Here is a 20896-nt window from a genome sequence, read left to right as displayed (position 1 = left end):
GTGAAAGGTAGAAACAACTTTTTAGATTTTTTTGTGTTTTTCTTTTTTGTTTTGTCTCTTTATTATGAATGTATTATAACAATTTGTTTCTAACTAATGCAGCTGTTCTTGGAGTTGGCACAATGTGTTTAAATTGGGTGTTAATCACTTTATAAGGTATTTTGTAATTTGGTGGTTTAAGATGTAAAAAGTTACATTTAGAGAAAGATGCCTCTGAGGGCAGTTTTGGCTCTCAAACAATACAGTTTTGAGTAAAGTTTTTTTGGAAACATATCTTATTGTTCAGACGCAGAAACAATAAATTGTTGTTATAAAGGACAAATGAAACTGGGATTTATGAGAGGTTCATAAAAACATACATAAAATACTAAATACAGCCTAATTTGTATTTACTAATGTTATCGTAATCAAACAAATGTTTTAAAAATGGCCTGCTATAAGCCTAATATCTCATATGAACAAAAAGACATGTTGCATCTGGTTTTTATATTAAGGTGTACATGTTTGTACAACTTTTGACGTATTTTCTATTTCAGCTCTTAAAGAGATGGTAATTTAATTAGTAATGAATAAAATCAAAAGTTTCTTTTAACAGACAATTTCAATATATACAAGGATACAAGGTTATTAAATTTTTTCTCGATTGTTTACACACATTTTCTGAATGCATGCCTCATACTCTCAGAACTCTACACATAAAAAAAAAAAACACACACACAATGGGCAAAACCCCTCAGTTCTCCTGCAAAATGAAACTTTACATCCAAAACAATGTTATTTCGTCTCAAAATGGTATTTTGTTTTCAAATGACACACACAAACCATCATATGAATAGACATTTATAAGAACCAGTTGAACACTGATGTGCTCAATGTAAAACACTATGATGAATGGAAAACGCTTCTTCTCCATTCATCATAGTGACTTAGGCCTTTTTTTTGTTCAGTGTTACACTTATTACAGACAGTACATACTTAAGTGTATCATAAAATATTTGAGAATATTGTTTTTATACTCAGAACACACAAATACACAGTAACAAATATATTTTATTTTTCCCACAAAAACAATGTACACAGTGTACATCCCAACCAACACAAAGTTGCACATACAGTGGTCTACATACAAAACAACCGAAGAATTTACTGTATGCAGTTACAGTTTCAGTCTGGCCACAACACCTCATCCACATCACAAGCAATGTTTCCCTGGCCAAGCAGTGGGGGAAATATTGTGGATCCAGCCATGAAAAGCATCAACTGCTATATCTAACCCTAACCTGTTGCCCTTTTATGCTAAAGCTCTGATTGCTAATTGTAAAACTGTGTGACAGGTGTTTGCCCATGTGATGAGTCAGTGTGCATAGTAGGGCAATTAACTTTAGAATTTTGAATGACAGTGTGTTCCTTGTGAAAACAAGATATTTTCTTCATGAAAACTGTGTCAAATGCAGAGAATTGTGTGTAGTGTTTTGAAAAAAGTGTGTTTTAGAACTGCAATTTGAGTGTAAAGCAGGAATTGTGCTTGTAGTTTAGCAGAATTGGTTCAGGGGGTTGGTGCATGAGTTACATGTTGTGGTCATTGTGTCTCAAGTACCAGTAATTGTGTGTAAACAATTGAGAAAAACTGTAATGTATAATGTATAATGAAATTCCAGTTTTCGTTCCCTTTATGCTACCTGTAAAAACAAAAAATATATATACAAAAATGATAATCATTAATAAGTCATAGAATCATACAATTCTTTAGCAACCATTCAACACCTGGAATTTTTATAAATATTTTTTAAAAGGATTATCTTTTTGAATCTATATATATATAATAAATAATATTTTAGATAAATACATCATCCTGCCAGAATTTAGTATTTGCTTTAATATGATTACACGGATGTCTTTCTGCCCTGTGCATCACACGGCGGTTTTTGCCAAGTGGGTTTAAAATAATAATAAAGCTGAAGATTCTTGAATCATTACTGCATATAACACACAACTCAGGTATTTTATTGAAGAACACACTTAATGGGATGATTCAGTTTTACATCGGGATAATGAACACAAGTTGGGAAATTCATAGCGGAGAATTGGGAACAAAGAGCATCATTTGATCCTGTCCAGACTAAATTATGAGTGAAACACCCAGCCAGCAGAAAAAGGGTTTAAAGAGTGGAACAAATTATATCTATTTCATAGCTTCATAGAACGCATTGCAAACAAACAATACAAACATACAATCATTTATTCCAACAGAGAGACAAATGAGTAAAAAAGGAAAGAAGGGCATGAAATCATATGAACTATAAAAAAAGTTAGTAAAATAGTCAGATGATTTGTTTTCTTCAAATAAGTCACATCTTCTTAAGTGTGAAATAATAACTATGTGAAGTGTGTAGAAGTCAGATAAGACATGTTTAAAATAGTTTGTTTAAGAGTACCCCAAGTGAACATTTTTACAAAAAACATTACAAAAACACACCCAGAATCTTGCTTGTAAGAGACTTCACAGTTGGCAGTTTGTAATTTTATTTTTTCATAGTTTTGCATCACAGAATCTGTTTAGTTTTACTTCATTTATCTGATGATGTAAAACACACAGTTACATTTACAGTCAGTGTAAACAGCACACTCACTTCTCAAAACATCAGTACAATAAAGTTTCTGCAAAATTCCTTCAAAGTTGTTTCGAGTAGAAGGAGCAAGGACACCGGACATTATTCTTATCTAGTAAAAGAAGAAAATAATTCTGATGCATTGGCACTGAATCAAGTGAATACCAATACTGTTTTAAAAACTATTTGTTCCCTACACTCTGTTATAGCATTGCATTGTAGCTTTTGTGAAATGGAAAATAATGTGAGAGAGTATTTCTTCTCTTTGATCAAGCATATTGTTAGTATAGAAAAGGTTTAACCCGCTGAAATAACGAACGTGAGGATTAAGACAGATCCTGTGTTTTAAACCATAACTGGTTTAAAAATGGAACATCTGTGAACAATAGAAATATGCTGCAGCAGTGGCTTCAGAAGCAACTATGGATACCTGATATTAATTCAAGCTTACCACAGCCTCTTTTCTCTTTAAAAAAACATCTTTGACACTCAAAGGAACAATTTGGGGTGGAGTATACATTTGATACTTCACAGTAGAGAATCCAAGACCCCAGTGTTATAGAACTATGTACATGATTTTCAGTTTTATAGCTTTCTATAAAGCTGGGTAACTGTCAAACTGCCAAGAAAAGGAAATTTTAAACCTGTGCAGAAAAACTTTGCTGATCAGAGATCAGACTTAGAGGAGAGCTACAGCAGTGAGACCTGCAGGGGGCAGTGTAGAGTTGTCTTGCTAGAGGTAGCAGCACACTGAGGATGCCAGCTCCTCTCCACCAGTCTCAAGTGTCCCATCCAGTCAAACTAACTAAACACTAAACCTGCACTGAATCTGCTCACTGGGAGTCACTCTACAACACAGTGTTTAAAAGAGTATTTTGTTCCTGTTAGAGATGTTTTTTCTCAGCACAAGAACATATTTAAAGGATTTCACATGCGGAAAACTGTATTTAATGGCCTGATTATCAAATTCTTTAATGTTGGAGGTCAGAGTTCCTGCAGAAACAGATGATTTACAACCAGTCACCAGTTTAGTCAGACCTCATTGATATATATATGGGATGGACAAATATTAGAAACACCTCTCAGTTCAGCAGCACCTTAACTTGCATCCTCCAAAATGATCACAATTGAATCAGCACCTCCCTGAAACAGTCTGAACAAAAAAATTGAACATTGTAACCTTCATTAAGGCCAGAGTTATTACAGTGCTGTTGTATTAGTGTGTGATAAGAAAGTTTTCAATCAAGCTTCATAGCTTTATAGGTATAGCAAAGTTTTGTAAAATGCCCACACAGTGTCAGTTGACAAGTAATTTCTTAGCAGAAGGGGGGAGCTTCATGGACCTGATGTCCCTCTGAAAGTGGCTTCGATCTGCTCAAGTGTCTTGCCCTTGGTTTCTGGGATGAAGGCGATGGTGAAGATGACGTTGAGGATGCACATACAGGCGAAGAGCCAGAAGGTTCCAGCGCTGGTTAGAATAGTCTGGAAGAGTTTGCAGTTACAAAGACATGGATGTCTCAGTGATGTCGGAAAGTTTCACAATACATACCAAAACACACAAGAAGGCAACAGGACTGTATTATTATTTAGGATTATTATTTATCAATTATCAAATAATTTGCTGATTTGCAAATAAAAAGCTTTAAGTTGAATGGACAGTGACTGACTAAAAACAATATCTTTACCCATGTCCTATCAGGCCTCCCATAAAAAAAATGTATGTCCCAAAATGTATTTTTAACCAAAACCCTTCAAATAGTGTCCTGATGAGCACTCACCATCATGTCTTGAAAGGTTTTAGTGACGATGAACGCCATGGTCCAGTTGGTGAGGACACAGACAGCGCTGGCAACCCCCCTCACTTTGGCTGGGAAAATCTCTGACATGACCAGCCATGGGATCGGGCCCCAACCAAGCGCAAAACCTGGACACAGTAACAATTATTAATGTAGTACGATCCATATGCTCTTGAAAATCACCTGTGTAATAGGGCTGTGCATTGTCAAGAATCTGGCGATACGATATATATCACAATGCAGGGGTTACAATTATATACATTGCCATACTGTAAGCACGCCGGTATATTGTGATTAAAAACTAATTTAATTTTAGGAAAACTGTCATAGTATAAAGAAAACACCATCATATGAATAAAATCTATACTGTGGGATCTGCATTGTATTTCTCACAGTCCCTGTAATATTCAACATCATAGCCCTCCGTTAATGTTTACAACAGCGGATAAGTTTTGATTTTTTGAGAACATGTCACAAAACAAAATATTTTATCAATATTTCCTTACTGTGTGGTTGTGTAAGTTTTGTCTGAGTTGATTTAGTCCTTTTGTGGCATTAGACACTTTGCAGATGAAACCCAAATTTAGCTCAGATATTGCACCAGAAATATCCTCTTTGACCTGAGCATTTAAATATAAAATCTTGCATTCTGCTAATAAGTTGGAACTTTGACTGGATTGGATTGGAATGGATCTCACCAGTGATGAAGACCGCCATGCTGGCCAGGGCCAGCCAGGCCAGGTCAGCATGGGGTTCTTCGCCAGCTTTGCTCTTGATGTCCAGCATCAAGAGGCTCAGCGACGTGGTGCTGTGAAGTTTGGACATCAGGTAGAAGTAAACCCCGAACGCTGTGGTGCTGATTGCCATGGCAACACCTTGGTTGTTAATGGGAAAACAAACAAAATCAGTCATGACTTGGCACTCTTGTCTGGTACTAAAGAGAGAAATGAACAGATTAAATGATGTTATTCCAACACCCAAAACCACTATCCAATTAAATAAAAGGAAATAAAATACTTCAAATAAATGGTTGTATTTTCTGTATAAGAGTCAATAGTAGAGACACATGAGTAAATGAGAGGAGAACTTTCTGCTATTAAAAAAGGTGAATGGAATTAGTTTAAAATATTAACTTGACTGAAAATACCTGAGATAACGAGAAGAGCTTTCCTTCCAGCTTTGTCCATGATCAGCGCTGCCACTCCTGTAAAGACGACCTGAATCAGACCCACGATCACTGAGGCCAGGTCACTCTCCTGAAAAACAACAAAACTTTCACATGTATACTTTCAACAACACAAAACTGTGTTTTCACCAAAAATTTACAAAACGTGATTTCTGATGTGTTCACACATGGTTGTAGTTTCTTTTCTGTGTGGGATTTCTAGTTGAAGTTTTGTCAATTTATCTTTTAAAATTTACTTTTTGTTTGCATTTACATTCAGTTGTGGTTTAAAATAGGTATAGTACTAAATTAAAGTTTAATTACTGATACGAACAGGTACATACAAACAGTATCATTGTTTTGATTGATGATTTTTTTATTGTTTTTATTATTCTTTGTTCTTAAAGACCAACGTGGAGTGGTTTTGGTAAGAACAGGCCAATTATGATTGTATTCTGCTGTGTTAATTTACCGAGTAAATAATAAGTTAAACCTCACCTTAAAATGTGCCTGTTCAAATATGCTCTCAGCGTAGAACATGATTGCATTGATCCCCGTCATCTGCTGAAATAACATCAGCATGACGCCGATCACCAGAGGCTTGTAGACACCAGGGTCTTTCAGGTCTGACATATGGAAACTGGAGCCCTGAGACAAAACAAAAAGACGATACAATCAGCGAGGCATTTGAGTGTCTGCGACTGCAAACTAGACTGTTTGACTTGGTGCTGTCGAAAATGTTCTGGTCATTTGTTGATTTGAGTCTTTGGTTTCTGCAGCATTTCCTGTGGTGACTTCACTCAGTACCTGTCTCTGTTCCACCTCTGCTCAATCACAAACCACATTCTCACAGTGGACACTGTCCACCACATCACAGCCACGCCAACCACAGACTTGCCTGCTGATCACAGGCGTCCTCGATGCGGGCGCACTCCCATTCGACAGGGGCGTCCGGTCCACGCAGAAAGCGTAGAGCCTCCTCAGCCTCCCGCCTCTTGCCCTGTGACAGCAGGAAGCGGGGCGTCTCTGGCATGAAGCACATACTGACCATCAGCAGTGTAGGCGGGATGGAGCTGCAGATTGCCAGCCAGCGCCAGTCCAGGAAAAGACCTGCAGGATGAGTTCATACTGCTCAGAAGCTGGAATCAGACATTATTTTGAAAAACACAGGAGTTACGAATTGGCTGCCGATCAACTAATAGACTAGTTGTCTCAGCTCTATCCAGGACAGATTATGGATCAGCCTGAGTCTATCAGTTCATCCATCACGCAACAATAGTTGCCCACCTTCCCTTTTACATACTGTTTTCAAGTTTAGCAAATAACATAACATTTCTCTTCTCTTTTCTCTTATGTGTTATATTCTTATTTCCATACTTAACAAGTGTTACACAATTATATAGGTTCTTAACCTTTTTGAATATGATCAGGTAACAGACTGAGAGGATGTTGAGGGATCCTGAACCCCTTGAGGAATCAAGGGGCCTCTCAATAAAAAATGACATCAGTTGCCTTTGTCCCCTAGTCCCCATTTTTTGACCCAAGAAGATGTGAGTTTTTCTCCGGAGGTGTCATGCCTGGCACTGAACTGTACACAACAGACTGAAGACTGCGGCACACAGTGGAGCTTAAGTCCAGGTTTCCTCACGAATGTCTGCATCTGCTGCATCTAAAAATATGCTTCTCGGCTGATCTGATTGTTCCACTGAATTTTCTACAACGATCTCATTGCTCATCTATGTGCTGAACAGCTGCTGGTTTGTGATAGTTTCTTTTATCTTTTTAGCTTGCAAACTAACAGTTATTGCTGATAAACATGATTACATGGAACATATTTTCCCATTCTACATAAAGCTATTCCATCTGGGGAATACTTTCTCTTCATATTGACCGAGGTACAAATGTGCCATAAAATTTAGGAACTTTAGTCCATTGAATCATTTGCTAACTTGTCCTTTATATAGTGTTGACTAAATAAATACCAAACGATTGACACATTAAAGGGCCATTCAACCCAAATGTTATAACAACCATATATTTTTTCACTGTCCTCTAACATGAGACAACCCATCTCATGTGACTCACCAGCTTCTATTGAGTAAACGTAAATGGCATGCAGCTAACTACATTAGTGAGAAGCAGCTATTTTCACAAAGGGCAACCAGTGAGGCTGCTGTCGAAGAGGCAGATCATATCTGAGCGTGATCACATCACATGATGGCCAGGTTTTGGTCATCTCTTCTTCACAACCTTTGATCCACAGGTTTAAAACAGCAAAACCTCAGAAAAAAAGCACTTTAAACAAAGTTGTGTTGCACAGGGTGTTTGACAGAGCTAATGTGTAATAGATAATAACCAGAAAGAGCAAAAATATTACATAGTTTCCAATAAAAGAGCAGATTGCATTATGTTCATAATGCAGGATGTTGTAACATTAGAAATTATATCATTGAAATTTCTCAATGATTTACAGATCGTAGACTGCTCTGTTAGAGTAACCTTGTGGTTGCTCTTCTCTTGTCAAGTCAAGTCAAAATGTATTCACGAGGCCCAAATTCACAATTTGCCACAGGGGGCTGCATATTCTGTACAGTGTGAACCTTCGTTCTTCTGTTCATCTAAACATTCAGCCAGTTTCAATAACCTGGGGTCAGACTTAACAAAATGAGATTCAAGGACACCATAAACACCTCAAAGCTGAGCTTACATACCTGCGAGATACACTCCCATGATGCCTAGCACCACCATGAGTTGCACACAGGAGCCTAATGTCCCACGTACCCGCTCGTGTGCCATCTCAGAGATATAGAGCTGTAAGAAGAAAAATTACACAGGAGGATGGTTCATAAAACCACATAAATAGAGGAAAGTCCACATCAAAAGTCCAAAATGATGTCCTCAGATAGGTTTTTTTGTCATTCAAACTCAGACATATTAAAGTTACCATGATATAAAATAAAGAAACAGCAAATGCGAGAAGCTAAAACCATAGGATGTTTGAAATGTTTGCTTTATACATACTTGAATATACCAGTATATTTTTCGTCAATGATTAATCAATTATCTGACTAAAGTCATTCATATAACAAACAAATATCAGTGCTAGGATGGAATGAGGATGAAGCAGGAACCTGAATCCTTACCGGGACGACCAGTGACGTGACCCCGCTGGCGAGGCCGGTGAGGACTCTGCCGATGTACAGCATCCACACGTTCTGTGCTGCGATGATAATGGTAAAGCCAAAGACGAACGGCAGCGAGCAGAACATCAGACTGAGCTTCCTGCCGATCTTCCCCACCATCCAACCGCCCAGCAGGCCGCCGGCCGCTGCTCCCACTGTCACTATGGACTGAAAAACAACCAACACAGGGCTTCAGGAAATTACTTCTATACATTTATCAGCATTTTACAATTGTAATACTCCAAGTTAAGCAGATGTAAGGTAAATTATTGCCATTTTGTTCAAATCTGCTATTTTTTGCTGACTAGCTTTTCTCTTTAAACCCTTCAGTCATGATTATCTATGATGCTCATTTCATTTTATAAGACCAGGACAGCATGTCCACACACAAATACCCATTTAACAGGAATAACTATACACATTCAATGTATAAAAAGAAGCCACAATCATTAAACTAATATTGACGTTCGGTGATGGGATGTGTGTGAAATGCACCTTGGGAGTCGTAGTTGACTTCTCTCTTTCAGTAGTACAGACGCCTGATGATTGAACTGTGAGAGTTCACCTGTCAGTCACCTGACATTACTACTACGTCTTTTTATTCTAGTGTCTGAATGAGTGAGACATTTAAACGTTTCAGATTAAAAAATCCCACTATGGAATGAAAAAAACTGTAAATTAGCATTTAAAAATGACACATACTTATCATCTACTTTAAAGAACTTCTGCAAATTTTCAGGAACTAATCCAAATTAAAAAATAAAATATAAGTAAGTCAGCAAATCTTTTATTATAATTGCATTTGGATTCTGTTACTATGAGCTCTTTCCTCTACGTCTTTATACTGTAATTAGGTTTTGAACTCCAGTGAGGTGAGTTGAGACAACATGTGATGACATAAAACTGCTGATAAATTAAAAATGCACTGTCTAACATCTGTTCTGCTTTGAGACATGTGATATTAAATTGCCATAGCTGCCGTCATACCCCAAACCAGGAGGCCTGGTTATCGTCCAGCCGCAGCCGAGGGTCAGCAATCTTGGTTAGTTCGGGAATGGCGGGAGAGCTGTATCCCAACACGAACCCGAAACTCATGGGACCCAGAACAGACGCAAACGTTGCCAGGTACAAATTCTTGTTCTTCACTTTACTGTGGAGAGAAAGAGGAACTGAGTTTTAAATATTGGTATTTATAGTCTGTCTATTCAGTTACATTACTTTTAATATAATACAAGTAAGTATTAACAGTTTAAACACTAAGAATGATACAAACACAGTTTAATCCATACTTGTAGAGTAAGTACACTAACATGATAATGTAGTAGAAGAGGATTTGGAGTGTGTGACTTAACAGCACTTCAGGAACTTCACCAGTGTGTTAGCAAGTTTTATCTCCATTGTTGCTGACCATTTCTGAACGCAGGTTGTACAATTAAAGACACTGAATGTACATAAATGTTCTACTGTTCCACACAGCCTTCTATTGCTTTCTGTAGGACAGGGAAAAACAACACTGTTTTGCTGAAACAGTCAATTCATTGATTAGTTGACTGAAAGGAAATTCACTGACTGAATCAGTCTCTAAGTCAATCACTTCCCAGGTTTAATGTTTGATTCCAGCATATCTGGTGAGAGGGTTTTCTGCTGTTTACAGTTTTTACATTATCATTAACTGAATATCTGACTGAAGATGTCACTTAAGGTTTGGGGTACTTGTGATGGCCATTTTCCACTATTACTGGCTATTTTATTGGCTTTACAATTACATTATTTCTGCATGGTAAAGCCACTATATAATGTAGCTTGACTACGTCAAACTTACGTGAAAAACCAAAATGAATCCAGACGTGACTTTTGATTAGGTAGTAAATGTCAAGAGTCTACTAACTGATTTATATATAAAATAAATAAAAATGACTGAATCCTTGGAATGAGAGACAAAGTGCATTCAAATGTTTTAAACACGTGTTTAACAGTTAGATGTGATGTAAAATATGTCCTATATACTAAACGGGCAAAACCTCGGGAATTGCCCTTTTATAAACCATCGTCGTGTTTGTTTGTTTGTTTGTTTGTTTGTTTATTTGGATGCCCATTCGCTTTTGTAGCAACAGCAGTAGCTACTAATCCAGTTGGCCATGCAGTAAACCTACTGCAGCTACCCTGAGCTCGACCCTGTGTGTGTGTGTGTGTGTGTGTGTGTGTGTGTCCACTGACCTCAGGTAAGCATCCTGCTCAGACATGAGCCCTGTAGGATCCTCATCTCCACCCTCCGCATCCAGCAGCCTTCTCCTCTCGTTCTGGATGTCCATACTGACAGCAGCAAGGTTTCCTGGTGTTTGCCCTCTTTTCTTGTTCACCTTTTACCTGGATTACAGGTCAGAAAATCCACAGTAACGTTAGCGACTGTACAAACGGGCCAATGTGCAGTCACACGAGGCCGGAATCGAAAAAGGAAACTATACAGTATCACATGTAGCCGTGAAGTAAACATCGGACATGTCCCTTGTTGGAAACTGACCAGTTAATTCATCGCCGAAGCTGTCGGCGAGGATTTTGCTTCCTTCACCGCCGGCCAACTTGCTTTGTCAACATTTCAGTCAGCTGATCACAGGGACTGCCTGTCATTTCCCGTTTTCAAAATAAAAGTATGGCATCTTAAGTTCTTTGTTGACAAAATAAAAACGTTTGACGAAATTGGTTTCCATGGTGACATTAAGATTTAGGATTACGTTAGCAAAAGGAAAATGTGGCCAAAAGTGGACAAATTTAATGTAAAACAACTTATATAAGCTATTTGAACAAGACAATGGACACTTTTGAGAAGAGAAATGACCAGTCGGTAAATGTTTTTTTTACAAAACAATAGCAAAGTAATAACTAACGTTAACTTAGTTATCTGGCGGCAACCCTCCTAGCTAACGTTAACTTAACGGTAGCTAGGTAACTGTTAATACTAAACCATAGTGTTAGTAAAGTTACATAAAGTAACGTAAACTAAACTTATGAGATATCGTTAAGTTAGTTACATTTGAAATTAGTTTAGTGTGAGACTTTTAGTTTGAAGCTAACTAGCCAGTTGAATATTTTATTTCAGTAAGGTGCAGGTTTATGCAATAGCAAATATTGTGAAAAAAAGTGTTTAATTTTCATTTAAAGGTAACGTTAGCTTTCTCGCTATGTTTGAAATAAAATCAATAATTTAGTGTTAAGTTTTATAGCACAAGCACCAGAAAGCATTACTGAGATGGTCAACACATTGGGATAAACTCTGTTTACTTAATCTTGAAAAAAATGACGGCATATTTTAAGTATAACTTTTTCAAGTTTCCATAGGAAATGAAGATATGTTTTCATTGTCAGTCAGCCTAATCCTCCTCGTGTTGTAGGCTGGCACTGCTAGGAAAAGTGAAATGTGTTGTCAGTTGATTGCTGAGGAGCAGAGCTTTGTGGCACCAGGAGAGAAACACTCCCAGAGGAAAGAGCCACAGGGGAGCCTCATCATTGAGAGCCAGGCTGCAGAGATGTGAGCATCATGAATGAAATTAAAGAAAGACACATTGTCAAGGATGAACGAAAGGGTTCTACTTTAGCCTCACTTACAGCCATGCGTCATCAGTTCGTAATGGCATTCAGATATAGAAGCAAAGATCATATCTGCGTTGCAAATATTGTGTCTCAGGGTTGTATAACTGTTAAATAAATTCTGATGTTTCTTTGCAGTTACACAAATGGAAAAGAGGCAATGGGAAAGTCCCAGTATGAGAAGGCTGTGATGTGCTTCTCCGAAGCCATTACATTGCAGCCAGAGCAGGTGCTGGACTAACTAAGGCACAAAGTTACCCATGTTAATACTTACTGTTATTGTTTGTGCTTCGAGTTATTGATGGGCAGTACTGACGTGCCATTTTTTATTGAGATTTTTTTGATGAATTTTTATGGTAAATAGCTCAGGTGTTCACGAGAGAGGCAAAAATGTGATTGTAAACCTGCTTTGTTTCTAAATTACCTTTAGTAATAACCCTGATTATAGTAATCAAAGTACCCTAATAATCTAAGTAAAAATCTAATTACCTGACACATATGTTCTATGTTCACTTTGCATGTGTTTTACTTTCTTGGTATTTTTGTTAGTGTCTGTTAATGTGATATGTTTCAATAAGCTCCAGTAGCTTCCTATGCCTCAGACACACTGTTTGTGCATTTTTTTAATTCCTCTTCTGAGTGTGATAACTTCTGCTATTGTGTGTTGTAGACTGAGCTGTGTGTGAGCCAGGCAGAGGCGTACCTGCAGCTGTGTGACTTCCAGTCAGCAGCAGCCTATTACAAACGGGCCAGGCTCCTGGAGCCCGGGGCCTTCAGTGCACGCTTGGCATTCATTTACTATCTCCAGGTACACATTACACTCTTCTGTTTTGGCTGGGGTTTAATGTTACTGTTGCATGTACAGTAACAAACACGCCTATTAATATTATATTCAATTTCTGCCAGTAGATCGTCCATAATGTTACATGTTAGGATTTAAAGCAATTTAATAGACTAAACACAGGTGAATTTGGACTCAGTACTGATAAATTGTGCATTCATGTGAGTAAGTTAATGTGATTAAGAGCTTAAAATGTTTGCTGCCCCTCCCTGGACTTTAATTTGTTATTCAGTGTTCTCTGTTTTGCATGTTCACAATATCATTCACCTTGAAATTCAGGTTTATTCTGCTGTTGCGCTGATAATAAGGGACCCTTCATAATAAACATAAAATAATTGAATGATGATCGTTCCATTTTTCTATTGTCCTCAGGGCCAGTGTTTGTTTGACCGAGGCCTTTTCTTGGAGGCCCTGAAGGCCTTCCACAAAGCTGCTGAGGTAAAGCCCGACTGCAGGGCCTACGAGATCAGAAGGTCAGGGACCTCCGTACTAAGATATAGATTAAAGTTTGTGTTTAGATTTTAGAGATAGATGTCAGATATATGCTATGTATATACACCGATCAGTCATAATATTATGCCCACCTGGGCTCCCTGGTGGTCATAATGCTATGCAACCCCATACCAACAAACTGTGATGCTGGGGTGGTGGTGGGGCTTAAAGAGCAGCAGACAGCAATACGGATGCAGGGCAACAGTGGAGGGAGAGCCGGGAAATTGTGCAGTTTAAATAGACCGCCAGATTGGAAGGGTGTGCTTGGTTAGTGATTATGGAGTGTGAGGCATGTCATGTGTGTATAACAACGCAGCTCGAGTTGACTGCCTGAACTAGCTCCCAGGCTTCGCTCAATTTTTGTTTCTAATTCAGACACATAGTTCCTTAATGTATTTTGTGACTTGTATCCCAGCTTGGCCTGCCTGACAGCTGCAGGTCACCACACTGATTGTCTGAAGCTGGTGAACAATTGGATGGTGTTGTATGGTTCCACCTCCGACCTTTACATCCTCAGAGCCCGACTGCACAAATTGCTCAACCAGGTTACAACTGCAGGCACTTATTACACTTAAAATACCTAAAACCAGAAGCATATACTCAGTTAACTGATACTGTAAAGAATCAAGCAGCAGGACATAGGATAGCAGAATAGGTCCACAGCCACGAAAACAAACAATAGTAAGGCCACAGACAACAGAAGTAACAAAGTGTTTTGTAACAGGATTTAAAATATTTAGTTTCTCCTTCTGACAGAAAAAAAAAAGATTTATCATGATTAAACACATTTACACATAAATATATAAATAAATAAATAAATATATATATATATATATATATAGATAAATGTCTTCCACAAACAAATTAATAGAAATATTAAAATCACAAGATTTTTGTGCAGTGATATCTTGCAATATAATTGATCTTGCTGATGTGTGTTTAAATATTTAGACATAGAACATTTGTTAGTACACACTGGGTTATAGAATATTCAAACTCTATAAACATAAAACTATGCATATATAATCTTACATATGCTGCACCTACTGTAACTACACAATCAAATATCTGTGATTAAACTGCCAGTGATTTTCTCTCTCATTCAGACATCACAGTGTTATCAAGACGTGAAGTCGGCATTGGCGTTAAACCCAACGTGTCCAGTGGCTGAAGCCCTGCTGCTGCAGCTGCATGAAGCCAGTGAACAGGCCAGACAACAGGCTGTGGACAGAGCCTTGACTGGCCAGCTGCTTGAAGCCCTCTGTATGATCAATATTTCTCTGGCGAACTGCCCACTGGACGGACGCCTCTACCTGTTCAGGTGATTTCGACCAATATGAAACCTTTAAACAAGCTTCAAGTAATAAATAGAGTAGTGAAATATGTAGAAGACATCTCTCACTTACAAAGATGGTGTAAAGTAAAGTCAACAAATGTCCAAGTTGACATAATGAAGTTTGATAACCTACATGTTTTTTGACAGCGCGAGGAAAACACTGAATAAAGGAATCACATTTTTTTCAAATGCAAGTTATTGATTTTGTAGCAATATGAAACAGAGAAGGCTTAAATGTTACTGTGATGATTGGTATTCTTTATTCTTAACTAACTATAAGATTTAATTAAGATTTTGCTTTAATGATTAATTAAAAACTTCTGCAGTGCTGTACGTTAAAGTCAGGAAAATTTTATTTAATTAGTTCTTTTAAATTAATTTCCCTTCAACCCTATTGAGCTACATTTTTATTTCATTTCAATTAAAATCATTTCAGTTTCATTTAATCTAATTCTCTGTCCATCAGAGGGATTCTGTACCGACGTCTGAATGACTTCACAGCAGCCATCGAGGATCTGGTCCAGGCTGTCGAGCTGAGCGAGAAGGTGGAGGGAGAGAAGAAGGTCAGAGGTCAGGCAGAGGCCAGAGACAAGAAGGATGAGTGCAGCTCTGTGCAAGAGGAGGCACAGTTTCAGCTGGTTCTCACCTACAATGATTTTGCTGTTCAGTGCCTCAGTGAAGGCCTCTATGCGGAGGCGACTCTGCTTCTCAACAAGGCCATTGAGGAGGAGAAGGGCCAGGCAGGCCTGTACCTGAACCGAGGAGGTGAGGCTATGCACGGTTTGTGAGTGTGTGTGTGTATCTCTTTCTTTACTGCGCACACATACTCATTTTGTGTATATTGAAACATCAGTCAGTGGAGAATTTTTTGCTCAGGCCAGAATTAAGGTTTGAAAGCATATAAAGTATATAAATTATCCCTGAAATCTGTACTTTAAAACTTCCTGCACGTAGAAAAGACGAAGAAAATATTTGTGTCATTGTGTCATCAAGTTTTTCCTTGTTGTTAAGATGAAGTAAAAATGACATTGACCAACCAGGTAAGGTGTGCATATGTAAGTCAGGTGGCACTGAGACTGTCAGCCAGACAGGTTCAGCCTGACAAACCTGATCAACATTTCTCAGCAGTGGAGTATGAATATTTGTTCTGCGTCACCACTCTCCAACACCATTATTCACTAAATGTATTTGGGATTCAAAGTTGCTTGCTGACTACACCCTCAGCAGCAGTTCTATCTAAACACACTAGCACAGAAATGATTAGTCCATTTATGACTTAGTTGATTGACAGAAAATTCTGGGAAATCGGGATGGGTAATTTTCATAGTTTTCTTTTTCATTAATCAAAAACATTGAGTGACTTAAAACAAATACCTTTTTCACAGCAGCCATTTGGACAGAAAATAGTAAAGTAACAGTTGTTACAAATGATGCTTATTAAGGTTCAGTTCCATTTAGTGTAGCAGAGCCTTTCCAGTGAGCCAACATGCACAGTAGCAGCACCCTGACTCTGTTTGACCTGAATGTTACGGAACCTCAATTAGTATCATTGGTAACACCTGTGTTTACCCTATTATTTTATGTCCAAATGGCTGCTGTGAAAAAGGTCTGTTACGTTTGTCGGAAGGATCCATTTATTTATGTGTATGGTGTGTGTGTGTGTGTGTGTGTGTGTGTGTGTGTGTGTGTGTGTGTGTGTGTGTGTGTCAGACTGTTTCTATAGGCAGGGTGAGTGGTGTTATGCTCTAGCTGACTACCAGCAGGCTGAGGAGATGATGCTGTGTGATGACCCGTCCGTCCATCTCCGTCTCTCTGTACTCCACAACCTGCTGGGCTCTTTCTGTATCCAGGACAGGTCAGAACCACACAAACACACACATTTACATCCACATTCACACAGAGAAACCTAGAGAGAAAACTCATTTTATCTTGTTTAGATGCTATATTTGTGAGTGTGTATTTGTGTCTGCATCTGCAGGCGTTTCCAGGAGGCAGTTGACATGTTTTCTCTGGCCATCAAGTACGACCCCAAAGCCAGTCGGTACTATGAGAACAGATCAAAGGCCTTTCGAAAGCTGCTCAACTTGGAGCGTGCCAGAGAGGACTTCATCTGCATGCTGATCCTGGATCCCACCAATGAAGAGGTTCATCTCAACCTCCAGATCCACTGACACTGACATTTTCACCTTTTCATTCAATGAGATTAATATATAATATTTGATATATATTACATTTTAATAATATATGAATAACTATAATAATATTAATAATAATATATACACACATATATATTGATACATTTTTGTTATTAATATTTCCAAAGCTTATGAGAGTAAAGTAGTAGTAAAATGCGTGTGTGTCTTTGTAGGTGCCTCCTATGATCATGAATCTGTTCCCCGGCTGCAGCAAATCTGAGGTTTTGTCCAGTCCAGCAGGACAAGCAGTCAGAGTTCAACTGATGGACACCATCCATGCCTGCAGCTCCTCCTCCGATCCACACGAGTGAGCAACATGAATAATTACTAGAAGGCTGGGACACACCTGCTTTACACTGACTGTGGAACAGCTCACAGACAAAAAAAACATGTAGAACCACATAAATAATACTAATAAGTTAATTTTTTAAATGTTTTTATTGACTAAAATGACACTCATTGTCAGTATGTAAAGATACAACTGCCCTTGTTTTTCCAAATTGCTGTAGGACTGCATGTAACCAGCAGGGCATTTATACAAGTGTTTTTTGTGTCGTAATGTGTTCTTAGACTGAGTGAGATGCTCCAGGAGATGACTCTGACCAATGAAAACTCAGCGAGCAAATCACAACAGCCATCTGAAGCTGCAAAGGAGCTAAAGTTTGTAAACCAACAGGAGATGCAGATTATTGGGAAGAGCCTTCTGCAGGTACTGAAAGAATCATAAATGACCACAGTGGCTAGAAAGAAACGATTCATAAACAGAGGGTGACAACTCTTTCAAAATCTATGTGAAACCGTACAAAGCTGTCTATCCATCCAGGAATATAACAATGATAAAAGTTCCCCAAACATAACCTACAGACAATTCAGAACGACTGTGCAAACCATTTGAATATCTGATATCAGTAACATGGTTTTATACAACACAAGTTTGCGATTTGCAGAATTGGATTTCCTCTTCTGTTAATTTTGACACATCATCAAAACAATACTTGTGAACCATACACAACTATGAGAGCCACCCACCAACAGCATCCACACAGTAAAACAACACCAGTCTTCCTTTAGACATAAGAGGAGGTGATACTACAACAAGATATTTCAAGTGTTTTGAGGTCCACATCTCAGAGGCGATAGTGGGATTACGCTTGGTGGGGAAAAGGATAATATAAATATCTACATCTAAGTGCTTTATATGTGTATTTAGTTTTGTCTCAGACTGTAAAATGATTCCAGTGGGTATTTTATGTACACATCATTAATCACATACACATCTTTCACACTGAAGAAAGTGTACAATACTCCAAACCACAACTGTGGCCCTTTAACTCAAACTTACTGTTGAAACTTAAACAGTAGAGGGAAATTATGCAGCACAAGTTCCTTCATACACGAAAGAGAACAGTAAGGCAGACTGCAAAGTGTAAATCAACAGTGGCAACACTTATTATCCTTTAATGCCATTATGTTGTCCAATTGCAGGACAAGCAGTCAGAGTTCAACTGATGGACACCATCCATGCCTGCAGCTCCTCCTCCGATCAACACGAGTGAGCAACACAAATATTCACTAGAAGGCTGGGACACACCTGCTTTACACTGACTGTGGAACAGCTGACAGACAAAAAAACACGTAGAAACCCATAAATAATACTAATAAGTGTAGGTTAGACATTAGACTTTCATTTTTTAAATGTTTTTATTGACTAAAATGACACTTATTGTCAGTGTGTAAAGATACAACTGCCCTTGTTTTTCCAAATTGCTGTAGGACTGCATGTAACCAGCAGGGCATTTATACAAGTGTTTTTTGTGTCGTAATTTGCTCTTAGACTGAGTGTGATGCTCCAGGAGATGACTCTGACCAATGAGAACACAGCGAGCAAATCACAACAGCCATCTGAAGCAGGAAAGAAGCTAAAGTGTGTAAACCAACAGGAGATGCAGATTATTGGGAAGAGCCTTCTGCAGGTACTGAAAGAATTATAAATGACCCCAGTGCCAGAGCTACAATTGTTCATATCCATGTCCCCCTTTCAGTTATTAAAAGCCTACTAATTGATAGTTTAGATACTGATTTAGATAGATAGATAGATAGATAGATAGATAGATAGATAGATAGATAGATAGATAGATAGATAGATAGATAGATAGATAGACTTTATTAATCCCAGGGAAATTGGGTCGTCATAGTAGCCAGGTACATTAAAATACAATAAAATACAATAGAATAAAATACAACAATAGAATAAAATACAACAATAAAATAAAATACTTAGATAGAAAAGATAAAAAAAGATAAATAGGTAGGTAAGGTGCAAAGAGTTGTAGTTGCACGATGGTGGTAATAGTACTGATGACATGATGGTAGTGTTATTGTTAATAACAGTATATAATGATAATATTAATAATATTTATAATAATATAATAACAATATGTATATATAATATGATGACTGAACAGATATACATGTATACACAGATATTATACATTAATATTGATATAATGTAAACATGTGTCATATATATTTGATATCTTTTAGAACAACTGACCAAGAGGATTGTGTAACTAGAAAGAAAAAGATTCATGAACAGGCTGACAACTCAAAACCACCTTTCAAACCTTTTGAATATTTAATATCAGTTACATGGTTTTGTACAACACAGGTTCACCAAGTTTGTGATTTTAGCAAAATTAGCTAATTTCCTCTTCTTTGACACATTATCAAAACAAATGTGATACTTGTGAACCATGCACAACTATGTGAGAGCCACCCACCAACAGCATCCACACAGTGAAACAGCACCAGTCTGCCTTTAGACAAAAGAGGAGGTGATACTACAACAAAATATTTCAGGTGTTCTGAGGTCCACATCTCAGAGGCGATAGTGGGATTAAGCTTGGTGGGGAAAAATATATAATATACTATATATAGTGTATAATACAAATTATATTTTATCTACATCATGTTGTCCAATAGGTGGCAGCATGGGCACAATCTAAGTATAAGAGAATTCCTCAATATGCTCTACTACTATGTTTGACTGGTAATGTATTGCTTTATATATGACATGAGATCTTAATGTTTGGGTACTGGATTTGTAGCTACCAAATTAGTTTAATTTCTCTCTTTGTCTTTATCCCTTCACGTTTTCCTTGATGTCTTTTTTCTTATGGAGTAAGATAGTATGTACATGTTTATAAACTTTAATAACATTCACTTATATTCCCATCCATAAGATATATACATAGAATACCTGCATTCTGCCAAGCTGGGTCCAACCTGAGAGTCAAAAGTTGACCCTTTCATATCCACTGCAGGCTAAATCTGTGTCACTGTGTTAGTCTAAAAGGGTAATACTAATTTGGACCATTGCTCATAATACACAAGATGGCATCTTTATTGATTGATGAGGTGCAGCAGGGTCTCTGCAAATAGAGAGTTGGCTTATCAAGCTCAAACACACCATTTGATCTGAACTAGCTCTAAACAAGCTTATATGGTGCGTTGTCCAACCACGTCTTAAGTCAGACAGTGTTTTGACCTATTCCAAAACGCTATGCTTAAATGGAGGACAAAATACCGGCTGTCATAGATGGGTGAGAGACACTGTAAATCGTACAAATGTGAATAACAGTACTCACTTTTTTTGCACTGTCTCATCCTAAAGGCCTTCATGATGTTTCACTCAG

The 20896-nt window shown here is 37.9% G+C and overlaps 3 protein-coding genes across 4 annotated transcripts in view; 2 read left to right on the top strand and 1 right to left on the bottom strand.

Moving 5' to 3' along the window:
* Window positions 1-2488: 2488 nt before the first annotated feature.
* On the bottom strand, window positions 2489-11395 carry slc2a8 (solute carrier family 2 member 8). Of its 2 annotated transcripts, none has more exons than XM_051422195.1 (11): window positions 11274-11395; window positions 10970-11119; window positions 9740-9902; window positions 8714-8920; window positions 8282-8381; window positions 6469-6680; window positions 6069-6218; window positions 5553-5661; window positions 5104-5280; window positions 4388-4533; window positions 2489-4091 (listed from the first exon to the last, which is right to left on the bottom strand). In XM_051422195.1, the coding sequence occupies exons 2-11, from the start codon at window positions 11062-11064 to the stop codon at window positions 3945-3947; spliced, it is 1506 nt and encodes a 501-aa protein (XP_051278155.1). In that variant the 5' UTR covers window positions 11065-11119; window positions 11274-11395; the 3' UTR covers window positions 2489-3944. The 2 variants fall into 2 exon arrangements, with proteins under 2 accessions (XP_051278155.1, XP_051278156.1); XM_051422196.1 differs by having other exon boundaries at window positions 10970-11112; window positions 11274-11358.
* Window positions 11396-11456: 61 nt separating this feature from the next.
* On the top strand, window positions 11457-19113 carry LOC127375856 (tetratricopeptide repeat protein 16). Its single transcript, XM_051422194.1, has 14 exons — window positions 11457-11594; window positions 12142-12278; window positions 12476-12566; window positions 13008-13145; window positions 13551-13651; window positions 14086-14215; window positions 14777-14991; window positions 15473-15771; window positions 16717-16861; window positions 16985-17150; window positions 17375-17508; window positions 17772-17910; window positions 18687-18753; window positions 19036-19113. Exons 1-13 carry the CDS (start codon window positions 11562-11564, stop codon window positions 18708-18710), a joined length of 1752 nt encoding a protein of 583 aa, XP_051278154.1. The 5' UTR covers window positions 11457-11561; the 3' UTR covers window positions 18711-18753; window positions 19036-19113.
* The window catches only part of adamtsl2 (ADAMTS-like 2), a 46621-nt gene continuing 44797 nt past the window's right edge, over window positions 19073-20896 (top strand). The window contains exon 1 of the mRNA XM_051422193.1: window positions 19073-19174. The gene's annotated coding sequence lies outside the window, so the exon portion shown is untranslated. The remainder of the gene's footprint in view (window positions 19175-20896) is intronic.

The sequence above is a fragment of the Dicentrarchus labrax genome, unplaced genomic scaffold (genome assembly GCF_905237075.1).
Source record: "Dicentrarchus labrax unplaced genomic scaffold, dlabrax2021, whole genome shotgun sequence".
In the NCBI taxonomy this organism is placed as follows: domain Eukaryota; kingdom Metazoa; phylum Chordata; class Actinopteri; family Moronidae; genus Dicentrarchus; species Dicentrarchus labrax.
Note: the sequence above shows the minus strand (reverse complement) of the source record. Positions and strands in the feature narration are given on the sequence as shown.

Coding starts and splice junctions, on each gene's coding strand:
- slc2a8 (XM_051422195.1), bottom strand. CDS start 11,064: ATGGACATCCAGAACGAGAGGAGAAGGCTGCTGGATGCGGAGGGTGGA. Junction 6,681..8,281: donor CATGGGAGTGTATCTCGCAG/GTATGTAAGCTC, acceptor CTCATCCTGCAG/GTCTTTTCCTGGACTGGCGC. Junction 4,092..4,387: donor AAACCTTTCAAGACATGATG/GTGAGTGCTCAT, acceptor AAACTCTTCCAG/ACTATTCTAACCAGCGCTGG.
- LOC127375856 (XM_051422194.1), top strand. CDS start 11,562: ATGGACACTTTTGAGAAGAGAAATGACCAGTCG. Junction 12,279..12,475: donor GAGAGCCAGGCTGCAGAGAT/GTGAGCATCATG, acceptor GTTTCTTTGCAG/TTACACAAATGGAAAAGAGG. Junction 16,862..16,984: donor TCTTTCTGTATCCAGGACAG/GTCAGAACCACA, acceptor CTGCATCTGCAG/GCGTTTCCAGGAGGCAGTTG.